This window comes from Scleropages formosus, chromosome 9 (assembly GCF_900964775.1).
Source record: "Scleropages formosus chromosome 9, fSclFor1.1, whole genome shotgun sequence".
Classification (NCBI taxonomy): domain Eukaryota; kingdom Metazoa; phylum Chordata; class Actinopteri; order Osteoglossiformes; family Osteoglossidae; genus Scleropages; species Scleropages formosus.
Genome location: NC_041814.1, coordinates 12,121,056 through 12,135,902, shown reverse-complemented (window position 1 = coordinate 12,135,902; position 14,847 = coordinate 12,121,056). Strand labels below are relative to the sequence as shown.

General features: G+C 45.9%; 1 protein-coding gene across 1 annotated transcript in view; it reads left to right on the top strand.

Annotated features, from left to right (window-relative positions):
• The first annotated feature begins 9,095 nt into the window (after positions 1-9,095).
• The window catches only part of LOC114911310 (rho GTPase-activating protein SYDE2-like), a 33,597-nt gene continuing 27,845 nt past the window's right edge, over positions 9,096-14,847 (top strand). Inside the window, 1 exon segment of the mRNA XM_029255035.1 lies at positions 9,096-11,391. Within this exon segment, the coding sequence (XP_029110868.1) occupies positions 9,411-11,391 (1,981 nt within the window). The 5' untranslated portion in view covers positions 9,096-9,410.

Below are 14,847 nucleotides of genomic sequence, written 5' to 3'. Positions count from 1 at the left end.
TGCTGCATAACTCTTTTGTAAAATTAGAATTTTTGGTTCCTTTCGTGCACTTACTGCATTATATTTTTATAAGATATACGTATATATTCCTCCCCCCAAATAGCCATCCTACTGGTCTATTTTAAAAAGTGAGGAAGTAGAGGAGATTGTGTCTCTTGTCTGGATTGGCTTGCAGAGATGGACAGGTATTTTCCAGCTCTCCAGGCGACCAGTAGATGGGGCCACTAGTGATACTGCAGTGTACTTAGTTCTCTCTGTGTCCCTGCTCACATAGCATTTTCATTTCACTTCACTGTCCAGTATTCTGAGAGGTTTCTTTTGAGGGGGGGGGGAGTATTTTATGGATTAAAAAAAAAAAAAAATTAGCCATTTTTGCTATTTTACAAACGAATGCTGCAAATTCATTCTTTACATTTCTAAGAATTTGAATTCTTTATGTAATTCTTACATCTGACTTGTTCAAAATGCAGAGAGCAAAATAAGGAAACCGTTACTGTTTTTCATTGAGTAAGTTAAGTAGGTATATGCGATGGGAAATAATGATATTCTGCAGAAATAAATATTATGTTTGTTCCCTAACAGTTCAAAGGAATTCCTCCCTTATCTGTCATCTGCCCCTTTTATAAAATACAGGTAAATATGCATTTGATAACATTCCAGCCTGTGGTATGTGTCTGGCCATGTTTGAGGTTTGTGTCTGATCCAGCAGGAGGACAAGAGATGATTTTATCTTTGGTGTTCCGAGTGCATTGCACATCATAGAATGTGTTTCAAAGTTTACTGCGAGCGGGAAAAAGGTAAAAGTGCTCAAAATACAAAGGGCAGAACAAACTATATAACCAGCTATTTGAGACAAGGCTGTTAACTGCAGTAACTGCACTTTTAAGAAATGGATGTACTGCATGATTAGAGTACACGGCAGTAAAGAAACGATCATTTACAAAAATTTGAATCAGAAAACGTGTATGTGGTAAGGAGATGGTACTTTTATGGGTATAAAGCTGTTGCTATGGATTACAGAGTATGTTTGGTGGAGGTGACTGTTAACCTTTCGCACTCAAGTTGCTCCCTTGAGGCAGCTGTGCCTTCAAAGTAAACAGTCCATTTTTTACTCCATTGACACAGTGTGAACCCGGTACTATGGTCAAACCTGTCAAGGACATGGACGTGTTCACAGCCCCTGAAATTAGTATTAGACAGACATGCATTTACCGTAGTATAAGATGACAGTGATTATCTCTTTTCTCCGGAGTATACTTAGTATTACATTTGTACACTAAACAACATACAATTACTTACCCATTTATAGAGCTCTGCAAGTTTTACTGGAGCAATTTAGAGTAAGCAGGAGGTGGGTTTTGGACCTGCGTCTTTTGATTGCAAGGTGGTCAATCTAACCAATATGCTACTCACTGCCCTGTGATTACAAATACAATTGCTGTTTGAAGAAGGATTTCAGGTTTTGATCACCTGCTTGACAGGACATTGGCGGATGCAGCAAAGTAGAGCCTGCGTGCGTACAGTAAATGAGAGCTTGTAACGTGAGGAGCCTGGAGACAGTGTCAGTGATCAGTGAGTGTGAGCCCCGTGAGATACATGTTGAACGTGTTCTAAAGTTCAACCAGGATGCAGGTAAGGGAAATGGCAGTTTGGGCTCACCGTGACCTCGAGAAGAAAGGCATAAATGCGATCCGTCCATCAGAAGCAGCTGGAGGACGCCAACAAGTAGAAGTAAAGAGTACTGGGTACTTGGGAATGGGTCCTTTGTCCACATGGTGGTAACAGGTCTGTTCTCGTATCCCTTTTCTCGCAGCCGCTATGTCTTTACTGGCAAAATGAAAGCATCTTTTTTCAGAGGAAAAGAAAAGGTTAAAAAAGGACTTTGTTTCACAGGGAGTCGAACTGTACGAAAAAAAACAGTAACGTAATTTCACCATAACAAATTATCACTAGATCGTAATAATCCACTTTTGTTAAATAAAATGAGCACTTTTCTACAGCAATATCAGTGTTACAGAGATTATTATATATTAATGACATATATATTGCGCAACAATTTGCATTAATTTGCTGGAACCTTTAAGGAGAAAAGAAAAATTGGGAATATTCAGTTTTTCAGAAGTTCAGGCAAAGATATGTATTCTAGATGACGTGAGAATATGTGGTACTCTAATGAATGACCGGCATTCTCAGTGTTGACTCATCCATCTTAATTTACATCCTGAGGGAGTGAGCAGGCCATAAATTTTGCTGCTGGGTGCATTGAAAAGATCGGGGCCATTAACTAAGGAGAGCGAATAAACAATGGAAGCGAAGCGGCTGCACGGCCTCCGAAAGACACGGTCGATCCCTGAACGGAAGCCAGCAAAGCCCCGCTGTCATAAGGAGCAAGGAAAGTGGCACAAAAACGTCGTCCCGTGTTTTTACACCTGCGATTCAGCAAAACGCGGTTACAGGAGTTGGTCTTTGACACGAGGAATTATGTTTGGGGTAACTCAAAGTTTATTCAGTGTCTCAAAAATCCATACAAATGTTGATTCATATTTATTGGCAAATGTGTGTACTTCCTTACGTTGAGGGAACATAGTAAAGGATAACCTTACACGTATTCATTTAGCCGACACCTTCCAATGCAGCGCTTGTACAGGCTGTATAGCTGGAACACGTACAACACAACAGGTGACAGCAGTGACACCGGAGATGAGGATGGGTTTCCATGGTGACCTCAGGCACACATTCAAGTACACTGTCCACGTATATGAGCAACAGACAGAATGCTGGCAGAACTGGTTGGGTTGGAATATGCGGGCTGTGATTGTAGTGCAAGCAGTGTACGTGAGGGTGCCGTGCTCCCCGTCCCCCCCACCCCCCGCCCCCTTATTCTCAAGGCCTGCAGGCTTTGACCTGTAAATAGATGCATAGAGAGGGGCGAATCTGGCAGTCCGCACCACAGGCGTCGGGTCTGCGTGGCTCCAGAGCAGGAACAGATGCTTATCCGAGGTGGTGGAGGCACAGGGGTAAGCAGTGGTTAAGGGGTTGGGGGGGGGGGACGCATGGACGCGGGTGCCGGGGGCGCTGGGGCTTGCACAGAAAATAAATTCAATCAGTACAGACTTTGTATTGGCCTCCCTGAAAAGAAAGAGGCACAAAATGTGTGACTGACTGTGTGTGACCAACATCAAAGGCAATCCCAAAAATAGCTTATGAAATTTCTGAGGCTTAATGTTTTTAAAAATGCTGAAAAAATTAACACGAAGCTACTAATTTGATTATTTTAGGCTACTATCATATCTGCAAAAATTATAATATTTTAATTTGTCACAGGCATATATAGCGCTGCTCGAAAGTATGCGAACCCTTCCGTGGCCATGCTTCTTGTATAAAATATTTAAATAAACTCAAGAAATAAGTACAGGATTATGATTTACACACCTGATTCTACTTACCTACTTGGTTTAACCAGTGCAACTTGGGGTTCACTTATTTTTGCACCTGCACCACTTCTGTTTTTCTACACTCATGATTTCCTCTAAACGAACATTTGGAATTGGTCATCACGCACCTATTGTGTCGGATGAGAAAGACTGTTTCTCATCCAATAACCATTTTGTGGTAAAACTAAGGGTTCACACACTTTCAAGAAGCACTGTATATATTTCAGTTGAAGCACAGTGTGTTCGGTCTTCACTCTTCTCGCAGTTAACCACAACTACCTGCCATGAACGAGGAAACGAAGCAACGGGGATGCGGTGGACCTGGAGCAGCAGAAAGGAGTCAGTGTTGAGTTAAAATCGCTTAAAGATCGTTTTCGAATTGAAGGTCAGTTCTGTCTTGTATCCTGTCCGTAGTTTTTGTTGTTATAAAAGACCGCTCGCTGATATCGTTTTATGGTTTGACGTTTCGTTTGTTCTGTGACGTTTGTTCTTTTTCTACTCAGAGATTTCAGCGAAGTCTATTCTCATCATGGCTTCATCGTTAGTGAATATTGCCCCTATTTAAAGAAAAAACTAATTACTTTGGCCTTTTCTAGCTAATAGTTTTTAATCCTACTAATTGGTTACAATACTGCATATTTTTTTGTTTGTAAGATGGTTGGATGCAACGCAACGAGAGATCGTACGTGACAAGTGCTATAACTTGCCTATTGTACCACCTGTACTGTGTTTTCAATGGTAAAGATTACTCACAGCAGCATATGACAATTGGTTACAATACTTGTGAATTAAAAAAGAATAGAAAAAGGAAAAACTGGTGACAAAAAGGGATGTGGTCAATGTTTTTATCTTTTTCCTCAAAATATTGTCTTGAAAATAGACTTTCTAATGTTCACACGCAGCAAGTCAATCTAATTTTCTCTTATTTCCACTGAATCCAATATTTCTTTGATAGTGTCCTTTACACTTCTCTGTATTGCCCACAAGATACTGCTGTAACAGTGCACAGTTCATTAATTCTTAATAAAAAAAAGTATAGCTCCTAACCCACAATTACGGTCAAATGAGGAGTCTTAACATTCAAACAAGTCATAATCTATTTATTTGTTACACTTCAGGTTGCCGTAAGTTTGCCGCACACAGAGAACAGAGAAGAGTGTACTACCGTAATTTCCAGGCCCAATGAAAGAGGTTGTTTCCAAAGTTCATAGTGACTGAATCCTGATCCTGATGTTATATAACCTCATTTAGAAATGCAGACTCTGTGAAAGATTGGCAGTCGGCTAATTAAGAATTGTTGATAAAAATTCTCATCATCCCTAGATTCTCTTTCCTGCCCACTTTCACAGTGAAAAGCACAGTTGTACGATGGCTTCAGTGACTTTGACCAAGGAAGACTATTACCAAACACTTAATATTGACCCGTTAATCTCATGAAAAGACCAACATGTTGAATAAGCGGAGCAGCCCGTTCCCACAAATTTATACATCCATGCACTTACAGTATATGCTTTATTAAATGTGATGTAAACATAAAACAGCATAAAACTGCTGTAAACTAAACTTAGTCTTTAAAAGTAATATTGTTTTATTTTTAAATGAAACGTTGAAATAAAATTGTAAAAATAAAATTTTTAGTATCATTAACACTAGTGATCAAATTCAAAAAAATAAAAAACAAATCATTTTCAAAAAATTTGAGGGGCTATTACTAACTTTAAATACTTGCAAAATACACCTATAAAATATACATATTTTTTTACCAAAAAATCAGAAACCATAACAAAATATAAACAGCACACATTAATTGAGTTGCAGATTACCGAACAATGAAGACGTGGTTAAGGAACTAAATGATGAACACGCCTTTGGTATTTACCTGCCCGAACGTCACCTCCCTGACGAAGGCTGCAGTGAATTTAAGATCTTCCTGCATTAACCTGAGTAAAAGAGGATCTTTCCACTGTATGGGCGGCAGGTAGTATAACAGTGAAGGACATGGCCTTGTGAGTGGAAGGTTGCCAGTTTCAGCCCTGCTACTCCACAGTACCACAAAGCAATGTATTTTAGCTTCAGTTCATTCAGTAAAAATACCCAGCGGGACAAAATCAAATTTTGTACATTTCTTTGGACAGAAACATCAGACAAATAATACTTCTAACTGGGTGTGGACAATCTCTTTGTAAAAACCACAACTTCAAACACATTTTAAAGTGACATTTTAAACACTACTGGAAGAAGCTATGATCATTTTCTAGCAACCAATCGTTTGTATAACAGCCATATACTGTATTCTTTTATGTCGGTCACCTTCACCATCAATCATCGTCAGGACCACTTTGCATCTTCTCAGCAAGAGCAATCAGAAATCACAACCTGTCAAAAATGGCAGTAGAGCTCTTATTCAGTTTTAGCAGAGTTTTCTTCCAGTTTTGATCACTTAAAGAGAGTTTGTCTGCCACACCCTGTAAAACATGTTAAGAAATTCATCCCATGGCTTTTGAAAGTTTTAGACTGAAGTCCATCAAAAGATGGTTAAAAAAAATTGCAATGTTACCCTTATCTGTCAAGACAATAAAGTCCACAATTTCACAGACTCCAGAACATACCCCACCTTTATATTTCACACATTTCCTCACATTACCTTGTTTGCACTGTAAAAGGTCACCGGAAGATAGGTGAGGACAATGTGCCGAGCATCATCAAAACCTTTCGTTGCCGTTCAGTTCCTACTAATGAAATATGATCCTTTAAAATGTCTGAATGGTAAACTGATGAAAATGAAATATGTAGTGTATTATACACACACACATTTTCAGAACCGCTTGTCCCATACGGGGTCACGGGGAACTGGAGCCTACCCAGCAACACAGGGCGTAAGGCCAGAGGGGGAGGGGACACACCCAGGACGGGACGCCAGTCCGTCGCAAGGCACCCCAAGCGGGGACTTGAACCCCAGACCCACTGGAGAGCAGGACCCGGTCCAACCCACTGCGCCACTGCGCATACGATGTAATAATATTTAAAGTGGCTAATATCTATTTTTCTCCTTGATTAAAATTAACACAGCTGAATGATGTGTGGTAGGCAAAACCAAACATAGTCTGTTTCACACTGATGTTCATTTTATTAGAAGGGAACTCGGCTACTGGATAACGAAAAGCTGAGCTTCAAAGCAACTTCTGCAGAATGCCTGAGAAGAGCCGTCCATGTAGCCAGTGAGTCTGCACTTTGCCCGGGATTGCGGTGTCAGCGAAGCCATTGAAGCCAAGAGAATAACCAAAATAGCGTACCTTTGTCCGTCAGATCAAAATGCTGCATGGTTTAATGTACACTGGCCACATTTATCTCACATATAAATAGCCATTTAAGAGCCTTACGGTCTCTGTAAAGAGTTACATAAATGTTTTTGGACGCCCATTCATCCTCTTAGCCAGATCCTGGACGTCAGCACAGCAGGATACCACTGCGAATTCGTTTCAGGGAATTATCTTCCAAGTACCAGGTGTATGCTGTTGCTCTAAACCAGCTTACAGTGCACTTGAGTGTGTAACCAGTGTCAGTCACATTGTGAACACAAGAGCGGGTGTTTACCTTCATCAGTAGGTTTTGATACCACGATTCTGGGAAATTCTGTTGACGTGAGCAGTATTCAACCCATTTCCATAGACCGCGCTTCTTAAACAGTGATACAGAGCCCCAAACAAAGGATTAGGGACATAATATAAATAAAAGCTTGACTATACATTAAATTACTGCAATAACTATGCAATTGTTAAAGCTGTAAGCAAGCAAACTGACCATGAACGAAAATAACAAAAAAACTCCCAACCGAAAGGCAAGGGGGGAAATAAAAACCTTTGGGGCATAAAGTGCCAGTGGCTGCCCACCCCTCCAGAGCATTCTAGATTAAAAAAGATTAAGTCGATTTACAGCTATTTGTAACATTGTCACTGAGAGCTAATATGTTGACGCCTTACTTGCCAAGGCAATGTGATTTGTGTGGAACAGTAGGTAGCATAGTGGTTAGAGCTACTGCCTTTGGACCTTCAGGTGCCAGGTTTCATTACCACCTCCAGCTGTAGTGCCCTTGAGCAAGGTATTTACCCTAAATTGCTCCAGTAAAGTTACCCAGCTGTGTAAATGGGTAAATAGTTGTAAGATGCTTTGGAGAAAAGTGTCAGCTAAAGGAAGAAATGTAACAGCTGGTCAGGCACTGGGGTGGGGGGCAGAAGCTGTTGGAAACATACACACTCTCGCTTTAACAGTGGTGTACGATCCCTCTTGGTTACCCAGGCTGTATATAAAACTTCTCATTCCTCTCGTATTTGCTGTTCAAGGTCCGATCAATTCAGCAAAGTCTACGGAGTCACTTTAGCTAATCTTTCATGCATATTTACATATATTCACCCATCCGTTTCCATAACCGCTTGTCTTAATGCTAGGTTGGGTGGTCCAGAGCGTATCTCAGACACACAGGCCGTGACACAAGGCACATTCTGGATAGCGAGGCGGTCCATTAACACGTTAGTAAAAAAAAGTAAACGGACATTTGTTGGATTGTTTGCAGCGACAGTATCCATACAAAATCTATTGATATAGTATCTTTATCTTTTTATAAGATAACATTGCTAAAAGAACCCATTTACAGTTATTTTGTTCCATACCTTATGGATTGAGCACTTTATGAGTAGTGATTGTATTGTCTGACCGTTAAAAATGATTCTGACTACTATGAATAGTTTTAATTTTTATTCTGAAGTTCAGGACACAATGCACTATTGACAAATACAACAGAGCAACTTATCACACAATACGGACATTTTAACTGGATAAGTTGAGCTGGAACACACGTCTTTGGGCTGTGGGAGGAAACTCAGGGATTCGGACCCAGAGCCCAAGAGCTGCGAGGCACCAGCGCTACCTCTTCGCCACCGTGCCGCAGTGTTTCACATAACGACTTCATGGTACAGAGGGGGGGGAAACTCCTTCAAACTTTGACTCTGAAAGTCACAGAGCAATGGAATAGATTGAAAAAAAATGTTAGAAACGAACTAGAATACGCTAAGTGGCACGCGAGCTCGGCTACGTCGTTAGCTTCGGAAGCCATCGGGATCCGGCTCTTTTTCCACCTTGCCCTGCAACGTTTCCTCACCTCCTGTTTAGCCTTTTAAAAAAGTGTGAAGTTAAACACCTTCACCAAGACATGATATGTAGTCTGCCACAACCGCTGCACCCGTTTTACTCCGCTACAAGCGCAGTAATGTCGACCGCACACTCATAAAGCAGGTCTCACAGAACTCTCACGCAGAACTACTGTACAGACAGAGTCGTAACCGGGGACGTTTCATTCGGACAGACGACGTTCCCCTCAGCTAACGAGGCTGGAATCGAATGAAAACGCACGTAAAACCTCGCCAATACAACGCGGAAGGAGGCAGAAACTGAGTTTAACAGGGTTATAGACCGGGCGCCGCGGCTACGTGAAGCGCGACGAAGTTCACGAGCCATCTTTACGAGCGCGGGTACACGCGCGAGCGCTTCATGGCGACTCGCGAGCGCACGGCGCACAGAAGGGATGTCGCGCAGCACTGCAGGAGCCGGGGGAGGTGTGTAAGAGCGGAGCTTGCGCAACGGGCTTCGCCTTTCACCTCCGCCACAAACTATTCCAACTATTTGAGCTGCGAGCAGAGGGAGGGAGCGGAGGGGGTCGAGCGGCGCTCCGGGAGCTCTGCGCGCACGCACGCACACACACACACACACACACACACACACAGACACACGCGCGCACTGTCGCGCACAGCCATGCTAGTGCTAGTCCGCTAGCGGAGCACAGAGAGAGCGAGCGCGGACACCCGAGAATGGAGCGCCTCGCGGGTCACCCGGGGCTTCTCACCCAGCAGCTGAGCAGCGAATCCGGTCGCCGCTCGTGCGCGCGCGTCTGCTGAAGCCGGAGAGGCGCCGCGGCCGAGAGGAATGGCTGACCCTCTGCGGAGGACCATACTGGCCAAACTCCGGGGCAAGAGATCCAAGAAAGGGACGGCGCTCAGCGGACGCGGCGTTTCGCCTAATGGGGACGGAGAAGGTAAAGGCAGCGCTTTGCCGAATCGGGCCGATCCGGCTCAGCGAGCGCCGATGTCGGTGACCCAGTTGGGTGTTGTGCCCGACACCATGTGGGGTAACGCGAGCTCTTTCAACGGGGGGGTTGAGCACAGGGAGGACTCGGTGTCCGCCGCCGGCGAGTCTCTCCCCTGCGAGCTTGCTTTTATGGGCTTTACCGGGGGGAGTGTTGGGGGCAGCGAAGAGCCCCTGAGCTGGGGGGCTCGGGTTAATGAGGAGCCCCCGGGGGTCTCACTTCAAAGGCGCGCTCTTCCGAGCGGGGGGGGCGGCGGGCTGGACGCGAGCGCTCCTCGCGGGCACGAGCTGCGTTCGGTCGCCGGCTCCTCGGGGCGGCCGTGCGACCGGAGGAAACACGCCGCGGTCGTGCCGAGAAAGCTCTTCCTGGGCGACTCGATCGGGTTCGGCACGTGCGAGACCCGCGGCTCGCGCGGCGCGGCGGCTCTGCGGACAGGTGCTCGGTGCACGCCGCCGGTGCTCAAGGGTGAAAGTTGCCCAGAGGAGCCGAGGAACCCCGCTGCCACTGCCGGTGACAGAACAGACCCGGGCCCCTTAGGTTTCGTGGAGCCCCGTGGGGTCCGAGCCGCGGTTGCGGTGCGGGGACCGGGTCACGAACAGCAGCCCCTCCTCCGTCGGCCGGCTCCTCAGCCCTGCTGTTCGCCCGGGCGTCGTAGAGCGGAGGAAAACGTTTTGATCCGAACCGTCGAAAGTTACGACGCTTCGCCCGATCGCTCGGGGCCGCGCAAGGTGAACGGCTTCGCGAAGGTGACTAGTTTACAGTCGCCCATGGTTTTTCCCACGCACTTGGAGTACCTAGTTGAGGCGAACGTGGGCGAGCGATCGCCGGACACAGCGGGCAGCGAGGAGGACGATTACTACGACAACGAAATCCTCCCGTTTTACGAACCCGGGAGTTCGAACCCGGATAGTAATGATGATGGGACGCGATCGCAGCGCAGCGCACAGGGGAACTGCGGTAGCGCCGTAGAAACGGACAGGCTCAGGACGCAGTTGAAGGAAGCCTACCATCTACTCATAAACGCCATGCAGGACATCAGTTTTGACGGCCAAGTTGGGGTCAACGGGTTTTTCGACCACGACAGCACCTCCAGTCGCTCTCGGGACAGCGTGTGCTCGCGGTCGTCTGCCAGGGCCGTAGACAGTGACGCGTGGTCTTCGGGGAAGAACAGCCCCGGGCGGCTGTCCGACACGGACTCCTTGCTGCTGAGTTGCACCGGAGCGCAGGGTCCCCGTCTCGGGAACCGCCTCTTTAGCAAGAGCTCCGAGAACCTGGGCGCCGCGCGGGTAAAGGCCCTGCTGCCGAGGCCTCTGAGCGATGGCGCCATCAGGTACCCCGTATGTCAGATTCGCGGGAAAAGCCTCGATTCTCGAAGAGCCACGGCTTGCGGCGACAGGGAGTTGAGAGGGGCGACGGCGACGGACGGCCCCGAGACCCGGGCGACGTGGGGCGGAATAAGCGGCGACGATCTCCATCAAGAGAACGGCCTGCTAAACGAGAGCGGCGGTTCCGTCAACAGCCTCACCGGTTCATCCGATTATGCGGAAACTCAAGGCAACAAGCACGATTTGAATGGGTCCCGGGGGGTCTCGGCCAAGCCCCACGGGGTGACGGTGAACAAGATGCAGGAGTGGATGCACAAAGGCCGCGTGCTTTCCTCGGAGATGAAGCGGCGCATAGCGGGCTCCTCTCCGCGCGTCCACGGCTCGTTGGGCCCGCGCTCTGCCCGTGGGCTCGCAGACAGGACAAAGTCAACTGGCCAGACGACCGGCACGCAGGAAAGCAAAAGCGCGGCTCCCTGCCAGAGCGCTCAGCAGTCAGGTAGGCACGCCGCCAAGCGTGGCGACAGGATCCGCTCTCTCTCGGACCCTCGATCGTTACCATCTCCCATTAAAGACCGGCGACTCCTCTGACTGCGAAGCAAAGGGGTCGAATGGCTGGACTCTTTGCTTTTCTCACTGGTGCTTCTTCTACCCGGTGGTGGGAGCCTTTGTCATCCACACTAACGTAGATCCATTTAACACCGTTTCGTCGATTCGTGGTGAGGGTGATGCCGTAGCTGGTGACCTACTAACACACTCCATCAAGTTTGTTTGTTTTTGGGTGCTGGAAATACGTACTGAAGGTGTGACGGTCTTGTAATTGCCGTGATCGCAAGCATTTGTATCATGAAACGAATGGTTTTCTGTGTAAAAAAATCGGAATGCTGTGCATTATTAAAGACTGGGGTGACGGGAACGGTGAGTTCCGTGCATCTTGGGCTGGTCGATCCCTCGGATGCTACGGACATCGACTTGGCTACTCGGAAACGACGCGTTTTGTTTTCTGAAGTCTTTCCATTATCACTTGGTAATTTTCCAGCATATTTCATGACAATTAAAGCATTGTAAAATATTCTATGGTCAGCAGCAGTGTTCCCCAGTTACTGGTCAGGGTTTGCTGTTTGAACTTGCTCTCCCTATCGGCGTTGAGAGGAGCGCTTGACCCAGAGAGCTGGCGCTTGTTTGTTTAGAGGAGACAACTGTTGACCTGGCTCTGACAGTTTGGCCAAACTGTTTCAGCCTTCGCACTGCAGAAGCCTCCGCCTCAATTTGCACACAAGCAATGAACTTTTTCACCATCGGCATCTATTTGCAGACGGGCGGTCGGGCCTCCGGCTCCGCGGTGCCCTTGGAGCGGTTTGGTGGGCAGCATGCCGTGCCGGGAAACGTCCCCGCTCTCGTCTTTAAAATGAGAAAAACGCACATGTACAGCAGCGCTGCCGCTTGCTTTGCTCTTCTTTCCCCGACACATTTTTTTCTCAGCGGAGATCGTGCCGCTTAATTCTTTTGTACCGTCTTTGAGTTCCTCTCTATGAATGAAATGAGGGAACGCACACACACATCATCTGAAACCGCTTGTCCCATACGGGGTCGTGGGGAGCCGGAGCCTAACCCGGCAACACAGGGCATAGGGCTGGAAGGGGAGGGGACACACCCAGGATGGGACGCCAGTCCGTCGCAAGGCACCCAAAGCGGGACTTGAACCCCGGACCCGCTGGAGAGCAGGACCCGGTCCAACCCACTGCGCCTCCTCCCCCCATGAGGGAACGGTTATGGATTTTTTTTTTTTTTTCCCCGCAGGTCTGCTTGGAGATTTTGCTGCCCAGCCTCTCAGGGGCAACTCTACCGAACTACCGATCCATTTCGGGAATGTCAAAAGTTCAGTGTGGTATGAATCTCGATTTTGTAGCTTCACCCCCCCCCCCCCCCCCCCCAACTTCTGTGTGTGTATGTGTTTGTCTTTATGTGGATCCTGTACGAAAGAGTAGAAATTGCAGGTTGGTTGTTGTTTGCTGACTTTGTTTCCTCTCTGCTTATATACAGAAAGTTTTCTTTCATGTGATGAAAGGCTTCAGAATTCAGCTTGGTATTAGAGCCAAACATGTTTTTGAGTTCCTCTCATAATACCGTATCCATACTAAATTTAGATGACTGCGTAGTCGGTACGGCCTGTGGTTAGTTGTGTCAAGGATGAGGATTTCTATACGATTTTTGACAGTGTTTGGTTTTTGACTCTGCATCAGTTTGTGTGCCCTCTGGAAATTTGAAGCACAAATGAAGACGGCGGGGGGGTCGGGGGGGGGGGGGTTACTGGCACCGTAACGTGTTACGTGGAGCTTGTCAGGTGAATGAATTGCCCGCCTGAGGCCGCAGGATTCTTGATCTGGATTTTGGACTAATTTGTTTCTGCGGCGTTTGGACCAGGTGCTCTGTCTTGTACCCTTTACACGTGGAGCGGCGTCGGAAAAGGAACGGAGGTTAAAAACAACGCTGATCGCTTGCAGAACGATGGTGACCCGTGCAGGTGAAATCTCTTATTCGCTCGCCGCGCTATTTTTTTGACCATTTAAAAGCCGTGGGAAATTAATGCCGCTCCTGCCTAAGTTATCCAGGTAAGTTATATCATAAGGGAGGGCGAAAATGCGGCGTGTGCTTGAACCTGACTTTCGTTCTGGATCACAAGCGTTTGTGAGAAGTGGCTGTTTTAAATGATTAACTAGATGGTTTTAACTTGAAACTTAACTTTTAAGACAGAAAAATGTCTGCGTGTGGCTTGTGAGATTATTTTACTGTGCGCTAAGTGGAATTATTAAATTAATACCCAAGTAAAATGGAGCCAAAAAAACTGTGGTCCATAAGTGTAAGGTGTTTATGTTGGTCTTGATTTTAACTTTTTTCTTTATGGGTTTCAGAATTTGTTAGGGAAAACAAGGCAAAATTTGTTGAATACATCAGTCAAAAGGTCCAATTCTCAAAATTACCTGAAAATCTGATATTTGTAAATGAAAGCTTAATTTTGTTAATACTAAGTATTTTGTACAATTTTTAAAAATGCATTCTGGAGGCTTTTCACACTTTGTTTCGGGGGGGTGTTGTGTAAAGGGTATAGTTATAGAATATAGCTCCAGGGATAGTGCGGGCCATTGCGTGACTGGGAATTTTGTTCCGATTGTTGCACGAAAGGGGGGAAAAAAAAGACACAAAAGCTTGACATATGGATACATAAATGACAAGCTGCTTTGCGTCAAAGATGCCGCTTTAATTATTCCACGACCAGTTTCCTATGAGAACCATTTCTAAATCTTGCTTGTGAAGTTGAGGAGTAAAATTAGTTATTAGTTTGGAGTACCGTAATTACTTTCCGCGAAGATAGCTTTAATTACTTTTGTTCAGTGCTTTTGTTCATATTTCAAATGTGATAGGTTTTCTTCTATATGCTGACATCTATGATGTGATTTAATACACGGTTTATCTGTGAATCATAGAGATTTTTTTTATGCCGTATTTATTAATTATTGTACTCAATTATTACGTGAACAGAAAAATGTGTATTTCTGCTCAATATCCTCAGTTCGGTAGTAACGGTGGTCCGTAAGTGTAAGGTGTTTATGTTGGTCTTGATTTTAACTTTTTTCTTTATGGGTTTCAAAATTTGTTAGGTGAAAACAAGGTAAAATTTGTTGAATACATCAGTCAAAAGGTCCAATTCTCAAAATTACCTGAAAAGCTGATATTTGTAAATGAAATCTTAATTTTGTTAATACTAAGTATTTTGTACAATGTGTACAGTGTGTGTGTGTGTGTGTGTGTGTGTGTGTGTGTGTGTGTGTGTGTGTGTGTGTGTGTGTGTGTGTGTGCAGTAGTAACTAGTGTACTAACATTGCTTTAGTTGGCTAGCAGGGACCAGACCGTAGCAAGACCGGTCACTGCGGACTTCACCGTGTGCCGCTACTGG